At 41.7% G+C, this 20790-nt stretch overlaps 1 protein-coding gene across 1 annotated transcript in view; it reads left to right on the forward strand.

Moving 5' to 3' along the window:
- The window catches only part of SLC41A2 (solute carrier family 41 member 2), a 66248-nt gene that overhangs the window by 8758 nt on the left and 36700 nt on the right, over positions 1–20790 (forward strand). Inside the window, exons 2-6 of the mRNA XM_075274576.1 lie at positions 5972–6540; positions 12185–12292; positions 16439–16510; positions 18090–18234; positions 19480–19626. Coding sequence (XP_075130677.1) covers positions 6022–6540; positions 12185–12292; positions 16439–16510; positions 18090–18234; positions 19480–19626 — 991 coding nt within the window. The 5' untranslated portion in view covers positions 5972–6021. The remainder of the gene's footprint in view (positions 1–5971; positions 6541–12184; positions 12293–16438; positions 16511–18089; positions 18235–19479; positions 19627–20790) is intronic.

Below are 20790 nucleotides of genomic sequence, written 5' to 3' on the forward strand. Positions count from 1 at the left end.
ATGTTTTTTACTTTATGACCTACTGAAGATGCAGATGCCAGTAAAGATCCATCAATGAAGTGTTCTCTTCGCTAGACTAGGCTGGTTGGGTTGTCTGCAGTTCTCCCTACACTCCCAGCTTTTATAGGTGCCCTAGATACTGACTTGGAAAAGGCTAGTGACCGAGCTGAAACATTGCTGTATGGGGCAAAACTACCCTCACTATTTCCATGTTACTTGCAGAATACTGCCTGTTTTTTGGTTATTCCGTGGGATACTGAGTATAAATCTCTGCATGGTCTTCCTCCTGAATGCAGAAGACCTGTATTCCCTAGGGGAACTTTCTAAATGCGCTAAACATATGGAGAAAGGAAAAGTGGCTAGAAACGGCTGAAAGCCAATAAAGATAAGATAAGATAATCCTTTAATAGTCCCACAGTGGGGATATTTCAGAGCGGAAGTATAGTGGGGGAGAGTTACTGAGATAACAGAAAAACCAGAGGTGCTGTTTAATAGATAGAAAAGAGGAAAACCTTCATCCTAGTGGTATTTGAGAAGATGCCCCAGCGATGACACTTGTCAATCTCTCTTTCTGGTTAATATGAAGTGTTCGGGGAAAGGCGCAGCCCAGTGTTGTAATATTACTTGGACTTTGGAAAAGGATTGCTATTGAGATGAGTTCTTCACATACTGATAGTGAGTAGATGCGTTGTCATAGGTCATGAGGAAATTGCTCTTTTAGACTACAACTTTCACTACTGCAGTTTGCGGTATAGTTTTCGGCTGTACATGTAGTGTCTGCTTTGGCTGTCCTGTTTTATTTTAAAACCCAGGTCCAGGCTTATGAAACGTGTGAGTATACTCGTGTATATACATCTAGGTAGGTGTCATTTAGAGAGTTATCTTGTATTTAGCTCTGTTTGCCTGTGTGCATGTGTTTTTTCTTATATGTTATATGGTTCCTCCTTAAAGGGATCCTATCACTCAGACATATTTTCTTTCTAGGTACCACATCGGAATAGCCTTAAGAAAGGCTATTCTTCAACCTTTTATCGTTTTCTCCACACTGCCGTTTGCCTACAATCCCGTTTTTTCTCAGTATGCAAATTAGCTCTGGGGGCGGGCTCAAACAGCACTGGAGGCATCCCCAATGCTGCGAGAGAACTCTCCAGTGCTGCCTCCATCTTCGTCAGCAGCGTCATCTTAAGCCTCTTCTTCTTGCGGTGGCTTGTAAATTCTAGGCCTCGGGCCTTGAGCAGAGCAGACTGTGCATGCCCACAGGCCACGAGAAAATGGCCGCTTATAAAATACTGTGCAAGCGGCCATTTTCTCGTGGCCTGTGGGCATGCGCAGTCTGCTCTGCCCGAGGCCTAGAAGTTACAAGCCACCTCTGGAAGAAGAGGCTGAAGATGACGCTGCTGACGAAGATGGAGGTGGTGCTGGAGACAGTTCTCTCACAGCATTGGGGACGCCCTTAGTGCTGTTTGAGTGCTGGGGCCCGCCCTCAGTGCTGCGAGAAAGCTAATTTGCATACTGAGAAAAAAACGGGATTGTAGGCGAATGGTGGCGCAGAGAAGACAATGAAAATTAGAAGAATAGCTTTTCTTAAGGCTATTCCGACATGGTACCTAGAAAAAAATTGTGTCTGAGTGATAGGATCCCTTTAAGCTTGACTATATGCACTAGATACAGTACGTTATGGATGAGATGTGGGTTTGTAAGCTTACACAAGAGGGATAAACACAAGGCACAACTACCGTGGTAGCAACGGTAGCTGCTGTCACAGGACCCAGGACATTAGGGGGCTCAGTGAGCCCCTGATGTGTTTTTTTTATTTATTTATTTTTTAATAGGCTGTTACATGCTGGATCAACCCCAGAAGGTAATTGGGCCTATTTACTTACTGATCCTCGCTCCTGCTCCTGGTCGCCTGTAAGTGAGGCTGTGGGCCCGTGAACCCGCCCCCCCACACACACACACACTACTATCATTATACTCTGGGGGCCCCATGTCAAATGTTCACCTTGGGGCCCCCACCATTCCTAGTTGCGCCACTGGATAAACACCTTATGTACTTGCCACCTGGCATCTTCTTTTAGCTATCTCTCCTAAACTCCTTCCATTTTTATTAACCCCACTCCTTTTTTTTTTTTTTTTCTTTTTAAGTTATGTTCAACATATAAATAATGGCACAAATTTTAACCTAGATAGATGTATAAAACTGTCGCAAAATAGCTGTTTAATGTACACCTGCTGATAGTTTATTATTGAATTTAGTAGGAAAAAGAACGTTGTCATTTAGATGCCCCATATCCAAAATACACACCTTGTTTAGGTTCGTTCTTGTCAATTTTCTGCAGCTGATTTTCCACCCGGAGTCAATGCGACACCTTAAAAAATATACACCAAATATGATAGCTGCCCTTTTAATGTGCGCTTCAAGTTTTCTTCAACGTATTTTAGGGGCTGATTTTGCCAAAATACACTCCAAATACTGTCATTTACCATTTGGTATGTTTACGTGCCTGAAAATACTAGTAGGAATAGTAATACAAAAAAAAAAAAAAAAAAAAAAAAGGAGCCTCATATCAGCTTTGTATATTGCAAACCATACAGTGGATGTTGGGGTTATAAATGTTTTATACAGCGGAGACCCGGCAGCAATGTTTGCTGGGATGTGATTGCTGGCATTTAACCCTTTAGATGTCTTGCTCAGTTGCTACTGAGGCATCTATAGCACAGCACATATTAAATGAGATCGCCATGCCTTGGAGTATGGTGAGGTGGTGGCAATTTCTTGATTCAGATTGCTACCCTACTTTCCCTAAATCCCTAAATAAAATCCAAAAATAAAAATAAGTAAACAGAAACATATCCTCTAAAATGTCTACAAAAGAAATGTGAAATATATAGGAAATTCTTATACTTCTCCCTTCTTCTCCATTCACTCCTGACTTTGGCTTTACTAGCTAGTGAGGACAGTTAGTGTATTGCTTAAAAAATGGAGCCAAATATTCTTATAGTTTGAGAATTTTGGATGTGAGGATATGTTTCTGCTTACTTATTTTATATGGAGTGGATTCAGCAGAGCAAGTATAAGAAGAACGTCCTATAAATTTCATACCCATTTGTAGCCATTCTTGGCTTTTGCTCAATCCCCCCCCCCCCCCCCCAAAAAAAAAAAAAAAAACCCCAGCAAAATCTGCAACAAAAAAAACTGTGCTTCCGCAATGTGGGGCGTCAAAAATTAAGAATAGGATTGATGGGAAGGGGTCAGTGTTGATTTTTCATCTGTGCTTTCCTGAAGGCTACTAGGCAATATATATTGGTGTTAGAGATCCCCATGAATGGTAGACACTGATGATTTTGAATATCTCTTGCATCCTTACCACATATGGCGATTAAATTACTCAGGGCTTGTTCACATCTGCGCCCGGTCTCCATTCTGCAGGTTTCTGTTTCCTGCACAAAACAGAGGCAGGAGACGGAAACCTGCAGGACTCTTTCATACCCATTCATTTGAATGGGTTTGAAAGATGTCCGGCCGTGAGCGGCGGTGAGCTTTTTATGCTCTCCGCCGTGAAACCGTTTTTTTTTAAAAAAAATCGGACACAGAGTTGGACATGCAGTACTCTGTGTCCAATTTTTTAAAAAACTGTGTCGCGGTGGAGAGCATAAAACGCTCACTGCCGCTCACGGCTGGACCCGGTCTGACAGGTTTCCGTCTTCTGCTTGCAGAAGACGGAAACCACAGAACAGACTACTGAACGCTAGTGTGAACCTAGCGTAAAACTGACAGATTAAGCTCCCTCCCAACTTGTTTATATTTATTTATTTTTGTTGGTGGGATGCTTGTATAATCCCAATTTTGTGTTGAATGCTGATGATGTCTTTTTCTTCATCTGCAAGTTCTGCCTTGCCCACATCAGTTTGCTTTCCATGGTCCTTTTATACTGCTCGCACCTAGATAAAAACAAATGCCCTAAAGTTCTTATTTACAAATGCTGTGCTAGCTCTTCAGTATGCGAGGTTCTGGCTATGTGGAAAAGGTAAAGTATATGCACTTCTAAATCTGTTAGATATACAGTATAATTTTGTTTCACCTATTTCCTGCTTCAGCTATGTTGTCTTCATTGCAATACGTATCAGCTGTAATTTATTCCTAGCCCTATTAGTTTATCTAGGAACCATATTCAGTGCTGGTTACTCATTGCAAACCATAGATTATATCAGCATTGCTGTTCTTCTACTGCGTGGAGCTGAAAGCACATTCCCTAGATACCATAGTGACAAAGCAGGTATATATGTATCAAAAAGAATGATCCAGACAGAAAATGGCTTTCTAGAATTTTGTTACGCTATCTACAAATTTCAGTCAAACATAGCTGAATTGCCTTTTCCAGCCGGCTGGGAGAAGGTATGCAGAGGTCAAGTTTTCTGGACAGAAACTCAGATCTGTAAAGCAAGGAGCAAGACCAAGGTGGACTCAGGGTGCATTCACATGGAGTAAAGTGGCGCTGATTCTGGCATGATAACTTGCCGCAGAATCAGCGCTGATAAAAAGACTCCCATTGACTTCAATGGGTTTCGTTTCCGCACGGATCACATAGAAATCAATGGGTTAAAAAGCCTCCCATTGATTTCAGTGTGTTCCGCACGAAAAACGGAACCCATTGAAGTCATTGGGAGTCTTTTTATCAGCGCTAATTCTGCCACAAGTTATCGTGGCAGGATCAGCGCCACTTTACTCCATGTGAATGCCCCATAGAGTCCATTCACATGGAGGAAAATGGTGAAGAATTTGGTGTGGAATTTCAGCACTGAAAAAAAAAAAGCCTCCCATTGACTTCAATTGGTTCCTTTTTCTGCTGGTGCAGTGCACCGGCATCCAATCGCACACTCCGCTCCAGACTGGGAGGGAGTGTCTTCAGGCAGATGTCGCGAGGCGAATCCGCCTGAAACAATGAGCTTCTTGCTTTTTTTTCCGGGAGCCATTTGTTGCGGAAAAAGGAGCAGGATGCTCATTCTTTCAGGCGGATTTTGATTTCAATACGGCCTCAAAATCCTGACCAAAAAACCCTGTGTGAACTTACCCTAAGCTATTCATATAGGCCCCCCTTTGCATAAAGGACACTGTACGAGTACCTAATATTATTTTTTAGCATTTATTCAAAAGGTATTATGTTTGTTTAATGTTGCCCCTCTCCACAGGATATGGGGTAACTTCCTGATCAGTGGGGGTATGGCTACTGGGACCACCACTGATCATGAAAAGATGGGTCCCTTAAAACACCAAATACATGAAGGGGTAGGTTGTACATGCGTGGTCACTCCATTCACTTGTAGTGGACTGTGTATAATAGCTGAGCACTGTACTTTTATACCTCCAAGAGGCCCACCAAGAATAAATGAAGCAGCAGTGCACAGGCTCAACCTACCATTTATATAGTGACCCGCTGTTATCTTCGCCCCAATGGTCAAACACCTACCAGTCAGAAGTGACCCCTTATCCTGCGAATAAGGGGTATTTTGAAACAACTGGAAAAATCACTATGTACTACCGACAGGTTTCTATATAAACTCCATTGATGTCTTCATTAACAGCCCACATATATAGCATGACATTAGCCGGTATTAAGACTAAGTCAGAGGTGGTGACTATAGACTGATCCTCTGTCTCCTTTTCTGATGCACACTATATTGAAGATACTGCAATACTAAGTGCCTGGACTGTTAATGTAGCGGCCCCGCACCTCACATCTCAAGGCATCTAGGATCAATGATCCAGCACCCAGCAAATTCTGTAACAAGAACAAGCTTTAACCCTTTCAGATGTGTCCATGTAGTCAAGCTAATAAAACCAATATTAGCTGCTTCACGTTACAGCACATGATGTTACACTCTCACCATGTACTGATGAAGTCAGTGTCTCCAGACCTATGATCGTTTCCAGTAACACACCAATAAGATGTTTCTCCTTGCCTCCTTCTAGGGACCAGCTCAGCAGTATTTCACCGTTCCTGAAAGGAAACTTGCAGCAGAATGAGTGACAGCCATGGGAGCCCATACAGCTTACTTACAAATGAGGATCCAGTCAACTGGAATGTTAGCTTGAAATCAGTTCAGTCTGACAAGTTCTTATCTCTTCTCCTGAGCATGGTTCCTTTAGTGTGCCACAAAGGCCAGGAAGACAGACTGAAGAAAATCAATGGCTTGTCACCAACAGGACATGGTTTTAACCTCCGAGCTGACCAGCATCTCGAGTACCATCACTTCTCTGAGCCAAGCTATCTTGGGAATGGCGCACACTGCTCAAATATTTGCAGTACAAATTATGACTATGACACTTATGACTATTGTGATGGGAGGGATGTCTCCGAAACGGATGCAATGCTGCAAGATGCCAGGAATCCTGGAGACGGGGACACTGATGCTCTCCTTGAGGGGAGCAAAAAACTGCCAAAAGAGTCTAGCTTTACTATGGCACTCCAAATACTTGTGCCATTCCTCCTAGCAGGATTTGGTACAGTGTCAGCTGGAATGGTTCTAGACATTGTGCAGGTATGTATACATATTTGTCATTTTTAGTAATTTTTCTACAGTGATGAGGATTATTCCAGATTTATCCCTCTTTGCTGATTCTTGCCTTTCGCTACAGCTATTATGGTGTAATATTAAAAGCAAAGTCACAATTTATTGGAGTAAATATAATCAAACTAAAACACACCTTGAGATTATTTTTCATGTTGTCTTTATGTGAGGGTTATATCATTACTTTCCATATATTTTGGCAGGATAGCTGACATTTTTGGTAGTGTGAAAGGGGTATTGCATCTAGAAATGTATATCATAGTGTATAAATATGAAATCAGGCTCCTCTTCTTAAAGAGTGTGTGTCACTAGAACCCATGATATCAACCCAGTCCCACAAATTGATATGTTAGGGTGACCGATTTATATGTTGCTTTCGCCTTGTGAATAGGCTTTTTTGAGAAATAAGGGCATCGCCGTTGCTCCAGATAGGTAATCGCCAGTGCCCTTATTGCTGCAAAGAGCTAATTTGCATATTTGAAAAAACGGTCATGTCTCAGTAATGAAAACACTGAAGGAAACACTATAAGATTCAGGTGATCCTAACCTATGTATCTGCACAGCTGGGTTGATACGCTGCGGTCTGGTGCCAGACTCCCTAACCACATAATTGCAGTGAGCAATGTCTTTGTTAGTAGAAACTTTGCAGTCTGTTGTCTCTTCCAGTAGATTATGCCTTCAGGGACAATAAACACATTAAATACACTTGTGTAAATCCACTTTATTTAAAAAGAAAGCTCCAGTCAAAAATATCTCTCCATGTCATTTTGTCTCACATATTATTAACCCTTATGTGAGGTACACAGGGGTTAATGTGAAGGACATGATGGAGTTAAATTGCTATTACTGTGAAGCACAGGGAGTTCCTAAAACTAAATTAATAACCCCCAATGCCTGACATCAATAGGAATAATAACCCCAGAATGTACCTGTTGGCTTTTTATTTTTTTTACTTTCACTTTGCTGTACGGAGCTCTCCTCCTCCTCTTCCTCTCCTCCTCCGCCTGAGGAGACTTTGCAGGATATGCTTTGCCTCTGGGCTTTCCTCACCTCCTCTCATTGGTGGGCAGTGAGAGAACTCTCCTTCCTAATCTCCAAATCCCACCTCACCTCCTGCGCGCTCGACCCGATTCAATCACATCTCATCCCCAAGCTCACTGAAGTTATCACTCCAGCCCTAATCCATCTCTTCAATCTATCCCTAACCAATGGATCCTTCCCCTCTGCCTTCAAACACGCCACTGTCACTCCTATACTTAAGAAACCATCCCTCGACCCGTCCTCTCCAGCCAACTATCATCCCATCTCACTGCTCCCGTACGCCTCAAAACTTCTTTAGCAACACATCCACTCAGAACTCTCCTCCTATCTCTCGTCCAACCTGCTCTTTGACAGACTACAGTCAAGCTTCAGACCCCGGCACTCCACTGAAACTGCCCTAACAAAAGTCACCAATGACCTGCTAACCGCCAAAGCCAAGCACCATTACTCTGTCCTCCTCCTCCTCGACCTCTCCTCTGCCTTTGACACAGTTGACCACTCCCTCCTGTTAGAAATTTTCTCATCCCTTGGTATCTCTGAACTGGCCCTTTCCTGGATCTCCTCATACCTCACCGACCGTACATTCAGCGCCTCCCACTCGCACACCACCTCCTCACCACGCCCTCTCTCTGTAGGTGTCCCCCAAGGCTCCATCCTAGGACCCCTCCTGTTCTCCATCTACACCCTTGGCCTGGGCCAACTCATAGAAACTCATGGTTTCCAGTACCATTGCTATGCCGACGACACCCAAATATACATCTCTGGACCTGACATTACCTCCCTGCTGGCCAGAGTTCCAGATTGTCTAGCGGCTGTAGCCTCCTTCCTCTCCTCCCGCTTTCTCAAACTCAACATGGCTAAAACAGAGTTTATCATCTTCAGCCCATCCTGTATGGCCCCTCCACCCGACCCATCTATCAAAGTTAATGGAACCCCACTTACCCCTGTCCCACAGGCCCGATGCCTTGGGGTAACCCTGGACTCCGACTTATCCTTCAAACCACATATTCAAACCCTCAACACCTCTTGTCGCCTCCAGCTCAAGAACATCCACCGAATCCGCTCCTTCCTCACCCCAGAAACTACCAAGATGCTCGTCCAGGCCCTCATAATCTCCCGCTTAGACTACTGCAACACCCTTCTGCATGGACTCCCAGCTAACACCCTCGCCCCCCTCCAGTCCACCCTAAACTGCGCTGCTCGCTTAATCCACCTCACCCCCCGATCCTCATCGGCTGCTCCCCTCTGCCAGTCCCTCCACTGGCTACCTATAGCCCAGCGAATAGAGTTCAAGCTACTAACGCTAACATACAAAGCCATCCACAACCTGTCCTCTCCATATATCTCTGACCTCATCTCCCGCTACCTGCCCACACGTAACCTCAGATCCTCCAACGACCTCCTACTCCGCTCTGCCCTCATCCGTTCCTCACACAACCATCTCCAAGACTTCTCCCGTGCATCCCCCATACTCTGGAACTCCTTACCACGACACATAAGACTGACCCCCACAATCACAGGCTTCAAAAAGGCCCTAAAGACTCACCTATTCAGGAAGGCCTCCAATAACACTATCACCGCACTGCCATCTGCACAGCCTCCCCCCTCTCCTTCTGTCTCTACCCCCCTCCCCTCATAGATTGTAAGCCCTCGCGGGCAGGGCCCTCTACCCCACTGTGCCAGCCGATCACTGTTAGTATGATATGTACCTATATATTTTGTGTGTTGTATGTGACCCCGAAATGTAAAGCACCATGGAATTAATGGAGCTATGTAAATAAACAATAATAATAATAATAATAATGGGGAGTGTCCTATACTTCAGCTCTAGCTGAGCACTGAAGGGACGCTCCGTCTTCATTTACTACATGAAGGTCCCATGCTGGCTGCCGTGTCAGCAAAATATGCCACACGTGCCACTGGTTGCCATCTCCTGGTTTATGGGGTCCGCAGATTTCCATGGGTAACCACCTTTTTAAGTGTCTTAGGTTTCCGTTCGTGAGGTCCACTTGGGGACACCTGAACGCAGTTGTGAATATAGCGTAAAGGTGCTTTTTCTAACTATCCCTGGGGCTCTGAAACATAAGAAAGGTATGGTTTTTTTTTATTCTGCTAACAGTGTCTACAGCACTATGGGAGTGGGTTAAAGTAGCTGTGGACAGTGATAGACTCCCTTTAAAGTTCTTTCTACTGATGAGTTAACTGCAGCAGAAGGTCTCACTTATTAATATATGTGCTGCATCTCCATTGCACTCTTATCTTTTTCACTGTATAGTTTGGCCTTCCCCTTCTGACACATTGACTCATATTCACATGACCGACCCCACTCAACATCTGGTTCACAGGCAATAGCTTGAAAAGATCAGAATCAGCACAACAACCATGTACACATATAGTAGTATGTGTAACCTTCTGCGCCAGTTAATACAGTGGTAGCTTTTTTTCCTGGATTACCCTAGGATTGGAAATGGCAGCATTTCTGCAGCGTGCATTTTTCTAGAATCCCATCCACTATGCAGTGATTGTAAAACACCTATGGTTTTTGATACAGTGTTTACACCACTTGGGGTCCTGGCCTTAGCAGTAAAGGAAAATCTCACCCTTTATTGATAGTATATAATATTCCACATTTCAGTGACTTTATAGGTTACTTATCGTGTGTACTTTTTAGTTACATGTTTGGCAGACTGTTCCCCAGACTTATGAACCTCTTTTACTGTCTGGACTCCTGTTACCCAGGAACAGTACGTTGTGGGAGCTCAGATGGCACAGTTGGAACGTGGGGTGAAGCAGCGAACTATTATTTCACATTCCACTATGAGCTTTACTTTAGCACTGTCTACACCAGACACTTATTGTTATGACATGTCATGTCTTCAAGCAGTTGTAGCTGTCATTTCTCCGTGTCCATGTATGAAAAGACCAACACTGAATAAATGAACCATTAAGTTTCAATAGTCCTTGGTTAATAATAAGCCATGCTGACCACAATAACAAAAAGGGAGTTCTGGAAGTTTTTCAGAATGCAGCCATGCCTCCTCATGTCTTACACCGCAGCACTGTTTATTTAGACTATCGGCTGACTGTAGAAGTAGTCCCAAGTTTGATGAAGACCTTTCACCACCTCCACCAACTCCAGTTCTTAGCATCCGTTAATAGACGCTTCTCCATTTATTCTGGCACAGTTGCAATTTTTTTCTCTGGCCCCCACCATTCCTGGACAATAAGTGCTGTTAATTTTAGTACAAGATATGCTATTTAGGCTCTGTACTGTCAAGTGTGCAGTGTCAGGCAGGAGCAGTCAAGGGGGGCCGTGATTCGGAACCCCAGTCAGTTATGGACAGTGTCAGAGGTCAGAATCACCCTCCTTGTTTGATCCCGTCTGATACCAGCTACCTGTTAGAGTGCCTAAATAGCATATCTGGTACCAAAATTAATAGCATTTATTGCTCAGGAACAGTGGGGATAGAGTAAAAATTCCAACTAAGCAAGAATCGGTGGAGCAGCTCCTATTAAATGATGTAAAGAGCCGTCTTGGCGGAGGAGGTGAAAGGTCTTTTTTAAAGGTAATGTACTCTTTCATCTTGTTCGGAGAGCAATCCCATAGAAAAGCAGCCTGACAGTTCATTCTATTCTCCTAAGGGGTCTCGAGCACTCATTTAAGCGGAATTCTGATCAGACTAATGAGAATTCAGCATAAAGGGTATTTCTGGGACTACAATATTGATGACAACCGTGCCTCTACAATTGGAGAATGCATATATAACTAGATTCAGAAGCATACAAGTATATTATGATCCCATATGCTGTATCCATAATGATTAAAACTGTAAATCATAAGCTCTACATGTTTGATGTATTTTCCACCATACTAGGCACAAAACTCTTCAAGGGATTCTATAATTCGTAAAATGCATTTTTAGCTAAATATATGCCCGAATAGCCTTTAAAAAGGCCGTCCTCCTCCAGAACGGAGCGGTTCTGTTCGTGCCCGAGATTTCAACAGACAGAGCGGAGCGAAGAAGACAGGGCGGTACAGGATGTCTGGAGGAGGAGGGCATATGGAGCACAAGCAGTGGAGGGGCGTTTTCAGAGGTATGACGCGGGGCTGACATGGGGCTGATCTACATATACAACTTTTTTGTTTTTAAAAGAAACTGTGGCGTCAGTTGCAGTAGTAGAGGCAGTACCTGAATAGACTTTTTAAAGGCTATTCAGGCATATGTTTAGCTAAAAATGCATTTTCCGAATGATAGAACCCTGTTAAGTACTGTGGTGATCATTTTTGATGCAGTTTTTTAGAGCAAAATCCAAAGTAGATACAAAAAGGGTTAAAGTTTTTGTATTTATTTTATATTTTCTCCTCTTTTTTTAATACCATTACGGTTACATATACAAATCTGCTTATTGTGTATTGTTTATGGACAAATTTCTCTAACTAAAAGTTAAGTTTAGATCTGCTTTATGTTCTCTACGTTTATGCTTTTCCCATTATATCTGAGATTGCTTGTCTGCTAGCAACTATAAAATGGATGATACTGTACTGATATATTTTGTTTTTTTTCTTCCAAAGCATTGGGAGGTTTTCAAGAATCTTACAGAAGTGTTCATCTTGGTTCCTGCATTGCTTGGTCTTAAAGGAAACCTAGAAATGACATTAGCGTCCAGGCTCTCAACTGCAGTGAGTGAACTTTTGCAAAGCTTGAGATGAAAACTATTGCTCATAAAGTTAAAAAATCCTTCACAGGCCCATACTACTTACTTACAAGCATAGGTCTTTACATTTTCACGTAGTATAACTTATTTATGACTTCAAATTAGAGGAAACCTGACATTTTTTTCACCCCTTCCTCTTCAGTCCTTCTCATTGATGTAGACAAAGGCTCCTTTAAAGGGAGTCTGTCAGCAGGAACATTGATTGTAAACCAAACACCTTACTGTAGGGCAAGTCACATGGATTGTAGTAGTACCTTTTTATGGGCATTCAAAGCTCCCATGTTTAGAAATCCTGTTTTTTGTAAATATGCAGATGACTCTCCTTGTACTACTTTGGCCATGTATGAGGTATGTGCAGGTGCCTGACTTCCATACTGGCTGCAGGTGGTGAGTATATCAGCAGCATCGGGGCGGTGAACCTAGGATGAGGTGCAGGACAGTGGCGTGTAAAGAAAGAAGAGACGCCCAAGGTAGCACTTAGAGATTCATTTGCTTATTTTTAAAAGAAAAAAAACAACAGGATTTCTCAGTGTGGCAAATGCCCATAAAAAATGTTTATTTTACAACCAATTTTCCTGTTGGCAGACTCCCCCTTTAAAGGAAGCATCATCCATATTGATGAGAAAAATTGGGTTATATTAGTAAAATACCAGACACTTTTGAGTGGAGTATATCCAACACACACTTCAGGCCTTACTTGTATACGGCACGGGGCACTTTCAGTTTCTTTTGTATTAGGTAAAGTCATTCATTTGGAAAGGTCTTTATATGATGTAGAACATATTGCAACCACTTTTGGTTGGTTGAATACTGCTATTTTTATTAATATAGACATGAATGGACTTTATTTAGCAGCTACTTTCAGATATATTTTTTAATTGTGTATATATATATATATATATATATATATATATATATACACTCACTGGCCACTTTATTAGGTACACCATGCTAGTAACGGGTTGGACCCCCTTTTGCCTTCAGAACTGCCTCAATTCTTCATGGCATAGATTCAACAAGGTGCTGGAAGCATTCCTCAGAGATTTTGGTCCATATTGACATGATGGCATCACACAGTTGCCGCAGATTTGTCAGCTGCACATCCATCATGCGAATCTCCCGTTCCACCACATCCCAAAGATGCTCTATTGAATTGAGATCTGGTGACTGTGGAGGCCATTGGAGTACAGTGAACTCATTGTCATGTTCAAGAAACCAGTCTGAGATGATTCCAGCTTTATGACATGGCGCATTATCCTGCTGAAAGTAGCCATCAGATGTTGGGTACATTGTGGTCATAAAGGGATGGACATGGTCAGCAACAATACTCAGGTAGGCTTTGGCGTTGCAACGATGCTCAATTGGTACCAAGGGGCCCAAAGAGTGCCAAGAAAATATTCCCCACACCATGACACCACCACCACCAGCCTGAACCATTGATACAAGGCAGGATGGATCCATGCTTTCATGTTGTTGACGCCAAATTCTGACCCTACCATCCGAATGTCGCAGCAGAAATCGAGACTCATCAGACCAGGCAACGTTTTTCCAATCTTCAATTGTCCAATTTCGATGAGCTTGTGCAAATTGTAGCCTCAGTTTCCTGTTCTTAGCTGAAAGGAGTGGCACCCGGTGTGGTCTTCTGCTGCTGTAGCCCATCTGCCTCAATGTTCGACGTACTGTGCGTTCAGAGATGCTCTTCTGGCTACCTTGGTTGTAACGGGTGGCTATTTGAGTCACTGTTGCCTTTCTATCAGCTCGAACCAGTCTGGCCATTCTCCTCTGACCTCTGGCATCAACAACGCATTTCCGCCCACAGAACTGCCGCTCACTGGATGTTTTTTCTTTTTCGGACCATTCTCTGTAAACCCTAGAGATGGTTGTGCGTGAAAATCCCAGTAGATCAGCAGTTTCTGAAATACTCAGACCAGCCCTTCTGGCACCAACAACCATGCCACGTTCAAAGGCACTCAAATCACCTTTCTTCCCCATACTGATGCTCGGTTTCAACTGCAGGAGATTGTCTTGACCATGTCTACATGCCTAAATGCACTGAGTTGCCGCCATGTGATTGGCTGATTAGAAATTAAGTGTTAACGAGCAGTTGGACAGGTGTACCTAATAAAGTGGCCGGTGAGTGTATATATATATATATATATATATATATATATATTTTTTTTTTTTTAAGTTGTGGGTTAAAAAAAACTAAACCAAACATTTTGAGCCACCTGTCTCGCAGACAATTGCAAAAACACCAAAGCCCAGGTCCACATATTGCTTATTTGTTACAGAATCTTCGGGAAGGATCTGAAGCAGAATTCTCAAACAAAGTACAGTATACAGTGTACAAAGTAATTCTAGGCAAGCTGCGTATGTTTAAAGTTGCAAAGTATCATATCGCTTTCAGATTTTGGCAACAGATTTTACCCAGTGCAATGCAATGGATGAAATCTGTTCCATATCCATTATATACTACTAAGGGTCCATTCACACAGAGGCAAATGGCGCTTTATTTGGCGCTGAATTTTCCACACTGAAAAAAAGCCTCCCATTGACCTCAATGGGTGCCACTAGCTTTTTTTTTTTCCACTAGCAGAATTTTCGAATTCCACTAGTGGAAAAAAAAAAAGCTAGTGGAACCCATTGAAATCAATGGGAGGCTTTTTTTTAACGCTGAAAATTCAGCACCAAATAAAGCGCCATTGTGAATGAACCCTAAAGCAGCCCATGGTATGAAGACTTTGTAAAACCGCTCCCCAAATCTTACCATTCTGTACTTTTGCGAGTGTGATGTGGTGACAACAATACAGATGTAGCAGGGTTAACCCAAACATCTGCAGTTGGTTAAACTTCTGCAGTGTGATATCTTATTACACAAAACAATAAAAAGCAGTGACAAGTTGTTGGAAAAACATTTTTCCAATAGTTTTTTTCTTGTCTTCTGTGATGAGATATCACACTGCAGTAGTCTAACCAATTGCAGAAGTTTTGGGTAACCCTGCGACATCTATGTATCTGCAGATTTACAGGCTATGAGAGAATTTAGCGCTAGAAATGAAGTTGGATAATGCAATCCTTTTTCCACATTTGCTCCATTTGTATGGCCTTGTTATAGATGCCTTCTCCGATGCTTATACTTTTAGGGGTCTTGATTGCAGAATAAATTATAATGTGCCCAGGAAAGAGCATCTTTTAGATTTCAGGAGCCAAATGGGGCACACTATGGGCACAATAAGGTTATTCGCAGTGAGAGAAAACTGGTTTGTTCAAGGACACCCTTTCACGGGAACACATTGTGGATGGAAATCCAGAGGGCAACAGTTTATTTGTAACTGCACTGAAATCGCATAATGCTAACACAGTTATTCATGTTTACTGTGAACTCAACAAAATGTTATATGTACAAAGTATTTATGGCACAAACATATCGTCCTGAAAATCAATGCTGAAATAAATTGCTTTTAGGTAGCAAATGTCGGCAGGTTAATTTCTCTTAATGTCTCCGCACCCAAACCTTTAAGTTTCAATGTGGTGGCTCAAGACAATGGCACAGATTGTTAAACAAAGGGCCCAGCATTAAATAGTCAATATCCTTCTTGTAAAAAATGGCGTCAAGACTTGAAATAATTACCAAGAACACTGTGTGTTGTCCTACATTGCGGAAGAACACATTGTAGGACAAAATGGAATATAATAGATTTTATATATCATATAGAATGCTCTTGGGCAGTGTTTTTGTATCCTAAACACATACTGCTACGTTCTTCTCTATGGTGTGGTGCATATAATGTTTCTTAAAGGAAAACTTACAGGCCTTGCTGCTGCTGTCTCCTGTAGAACTACTGACCTAGTTTCACAGAACGAGAGTGTCTTAGGAACTCGTTTGAATAGTACTAGGAGAAGTACATGTGTTTTAAATATACAGGCCCACATTTACAGAGACTGGTGAGGAAGGTTGTTCTTGCATCTTGTACATACATTTTTAAAAACCCTCTTCAGGTAAATGGGACATTTGCCGAAATTTCTGCCAAAGATCTTTGTTGGTTGAATACACACTTTCAAAGTTAACTGTGCCTTGATAAAAATGATGGTATGTCTGTCTTCATTTTAGGTTAATGTTGGTAAGATGGATTCACCTATAGAGAAGTGGAATCTTATTATTGGTAATCTGGCTTTAAAACAGGTAATATGGCATACATTGAATATTCTATATATTCGCACGTTCTTACATAGCATTTACACTTAATATTTCTTAGAGTGCAGAAAGATCTTATTTATAACATCTAATCTAAATTATTTTTGCAACTTTTAATAACAATGCAGAACAGCCTCCGCACCTAACCTTTTACTTAGTAAAATGATCAGGATTAGACATTCTCTCTTAGTCAACTATTACATATTTTCAAGTTTGGTTATCTTGCCAAAAAGCTAATCCATTACTTGGAAGCAGTGGGAAGCCAGCAAGACTGCAGCGGAGCTCAGCCTTGACCTTCTACGATGAAGACCGAAGACGCACAGTGTTGTGAAGATCGGATTGCCAGTGTTTGCGCTTACATTTACTGATTCATAGCCTGTTAACTTGTTATCGCCCACATGTTTTTGCAAGTAACCCTGCAAAACCGTGTGACCAATAACAGTAGAACAGGCTGTAAATAATATAAGTGCAAACACCAGCGGGATAGTGTTTCCACAACAGTTAGTATCTTCCTTAGCTCATCACACATTTGCATTTACGTTGCATTCTTCCTGATGCTGATGGCTTGGCTTCATATCACTATATTTGCCCAGACACTTGGGTGTATCTTAGATTTTGTTCATTTAAATTTAGTCCATTGCCTCTTAAAAGGGTTTTCAGGGCTGATGCATTAATGGCGTATTCTTAGGTTATTTGATCAGTGGGAATCCTGATGTACAGCCAATATTGTGACTTTAAAGTGTAGATCCTGTTATAAACAACTATTCATAGATGAGTAGTACAGGTGAACGTAAAAAAAAAAACAACTTATGGTAATATATCTTATTATGGAGATACTGCTTGTATACATTATATTAGTCTCTATATTCAGCCTCACACATGGAGCTATATGGAGTAGGGAAGGGTGTAGGGTTCTCCTGCCAGATAGTTAATTTATTTCCTCATTCTGTCCACTAATAGCCTCTTATCTACAACCAAAGGCTGGGTTCACACCAGTGCTTGAACTCCGTTCAGGGTTTCCTTCCCCAAACCTGCTTAAAAAACGCGGAGATAAAAGTGTTGCAAGCAGCGCTTTTCTCTCCACGTTTTTCACCCTTTTTTGGGTGGAAACCCAGTCTATGGGGCACGTGGGTTTCCATAGGTAACCGCTTTTCTTAAGTGTATTTGGTTTCCATTTGGAGGGTTCCATGTGATAACAGTCAAACATGCCTCTTCTACCCAACATCTATCATTATGGCACAACGAGGACACCCCTCATACAGGTCTTGATATTTGGTCAATTTAAGGCCAGTTTGGACATTTTTAAGCCAGGCTTTCAATGCTTCAATATTGGAAAACACTTTGAGATCCAAACTTGAACAAGCAGAAGTTTAGGTAGTGAATATTGATTATTTAATGGTATTTAACAAGGGACTACATGAAGCAATTGAAAGAAGAACCAGGCATCTAGCATGATCAAGGAAATCGAACATAAATTAAGCTGCATGGTATTCTAACAAAATGGAGAACTTTTTGTCTGATTTCAGCAAGGAGTGAACAACTGTATCTTTTTTTTTGTTCCCTGTAGGTACAAGCAACAGTAGTTGGGTTTTTAGCTGCTGTTGCAGCGGTTATATTGGGCTGGATTCCAGAGGGCAAATACCGCTTAGACCATGCAATACTTCTCTGCTCCAGCAGCGTGGCCACTGCCTTTATAGCATCACTACTTCAAGGCATGTATAACAACAAGCAAAGGATGATGCTATATAGTATGACGTACAATATGTGATCTGTCACTTAAAGTTAAACATTTAGAACCGTCTAAAGGGGCTGTTAAAGGGATGGGCAATAAAAACATTTTAAAAAGTCAGACTTGCCTGAATCAGTCCACCACCACTCTTGTTCTGACTCTGTTGGGGTCCTCTGCCAGTCTCTGCTTCTAGGAAATGCTGCTAAGCCAATCACTGGGCCAGCAGTGGAACAAGAGCAGCGGGGATCAGTGAAGTATGACAACCCCTTTATCTTTTTTAAGTTTATACATATTTAAAAAGAACACTGCAGGCAAAACTGATAAGTGCAGGTGCTTAGAGGGCGGTGAATGGCATACAAATTCTCTTGTTGGTGCATCACACCCTTAAAGAGGACCTTTCATCATCTGGGGCACATGCGGTTTTATATACCGCTGGAAAGGTCCTCTTTCATGCAAGGCATGCACCTCCTCATCAATCAGACCCATTCTCCGTTGATTTTCTCCCAGAACTACAACCCTTACGTTGGGCTTGCTGATCAGAAAGGTGGCATACTGTACGGAAAACTAGTGTATCCACAAAAATAACTTTTACTATTTCGTCATCAATTTAAGTAAGTTTTCTGTGTTGTTAGGGCATTTTGAGGGGTTATGTAGGTCATTCTCTTCCTACATTAACCAGAGTGGAGATGGACACTAAAGGGCGCTTCTTGCTCTGGAGCATCCAGCATGATACCCCAATGGTTTATCTGAGCACTGTGAGTTTTGGATGTGGGAAAATAAATCAGATTATCTGACAGATTACAGCTGAATGCTGGGGTCATGGCATTGATCCATTTATCATCAGGGTCTCCTTTAAGGAGACCTATAGTGAAGAAGCTTCGAAATATAAAGTTAAGGAAACATCTTACCTGAAACATACCCCTAATAAATAGCTATAGCATAAAGTTCCTTTTTTTTTTATCATACACCCATTGAAGCATTTCCTGTAGACTTTCCCAGTCTTATGAACTGATTTCTCACATCCTCTTTATTCAGTCTGTTTCTTCAGTCATGTGTCCTTCATAAGTCACTTTCCCAGAAGAGATCTTTCTTTCACTTAGATTTCCAGTTTGCTTAGAGGAATTGTTTTGGGTATCAAATACAGTATATGTCTCTAAATGTTTGTGTTAGTCATGGAAATCTGAGTTCTTGTATAACAACATATTTATATATTTTCTTTATAATTTAGGAATAATTATGGTAGGAGTGATTGTTGGATCAAAGAAAACGGGAATAAACCCAGACAATGTAGCCACACCAATTGCTGCGAGCTTTGGTGATCTCATCACACTTGCCATATTGGCATGGATTAGCCAGGGTCTTTACAGCTGCATTGGTAAGCATGATCATTTTCAGTTATAGCTTATTGGTAGTATAATACAATACAATAAGCATGCTTGTAGAAATGTAGGCAATTTATTGGCTTAGATTAGATTGTCTGATAAAAGGGAATTTATTACTATGATGCACTAGTTAGGGTCCATTCACACAGAGTAAAGTGACGCTGATTCTACCACAATAACTCCCGGCACAATCAGCGCTGATAAAGACTCCCATTAACTTCAATGGGTTCTGTTTTCCACGCAACACATTGAAATCCATGGGCTAAAAAGCCTCCCGTTGATTTCAATGTGTTCCTCGCGAAAAACGGAACCCAATGAAGTCAACAGGAGTCTTTTTTATCAGCGCTGATTTTGCCGCGAGTTATCATGGCAGAATCAGCGTCACTTTACTCCGTGCATCCTTATACTAAACTAGTAATGTCAACTCTTAATTCATTATTATGGTATCTGATTGATTTCTTAACTGTATTATCTCAGGATATACATTGGTGGGAATTCCTTAGGATATGTTATTGCTTTCCGATTTGTGGGAGTCTGACCATTGAGATCTTGCTGATTACTTTAAGTGACATAGTAGCAACATTAAAAAAAAAAAAAAACTATTTCCACTTGTGGCCTTGTGATTCTGCTGTTCTGTATCTACACGACTGCAGGGTCAGGCATTGGCTACGATGGACTACGTGACATGTTCTAGCAATGTTCTAGCAATGTCCTATCAGAGTATAGAGGCATTTCTTCATTTAAAAAAAAATAAAAAAAATAGATATATTTAATTTTTTTAAATGAGGAAATGCCTCTATACTCTGATACGTTTGCATGATGTTGTGAGTTAAACCTGCCACATTGGGCCACATGGGTGGTGGAGTTTTGGCTGCATGTGGCTAGTCACACTGCGCCACTATGTAGGCTACTACCATGATTTATTTAATTGTTGTACAATAAATATTTGCCCCTGTCTATTTATGTCACTTTATTATGGGGTGCTGAATCATTTGTTCTTTTGTTATAATTGTTTGAGTCATTTCTATGAAAAGTACAAAGACTGGGTGTAGAACTATATTTCTACCACTAGAGGTCGCTGTAGTCCATATGACATGCCGAGCTCTAGCTCAGCAGTAGGTTAGTGTATGTAAGTGCTAGGACATCAATCCAGTTAT

This window comes from Leptodactylus fuscus, chromosome 5, assembly GCF_031893055.1.
Source record: "Leptodactylus fuscus isolate aLepFus1 chromosome 5, aLepFus1.hap2, whole genome shotgun sequence".
NCBI lineage: Eukaryota > Metazoa > Chordata > Amphibia > Anura > Leptodactylidae > Leptodactylus > Leptodactylus fuscus.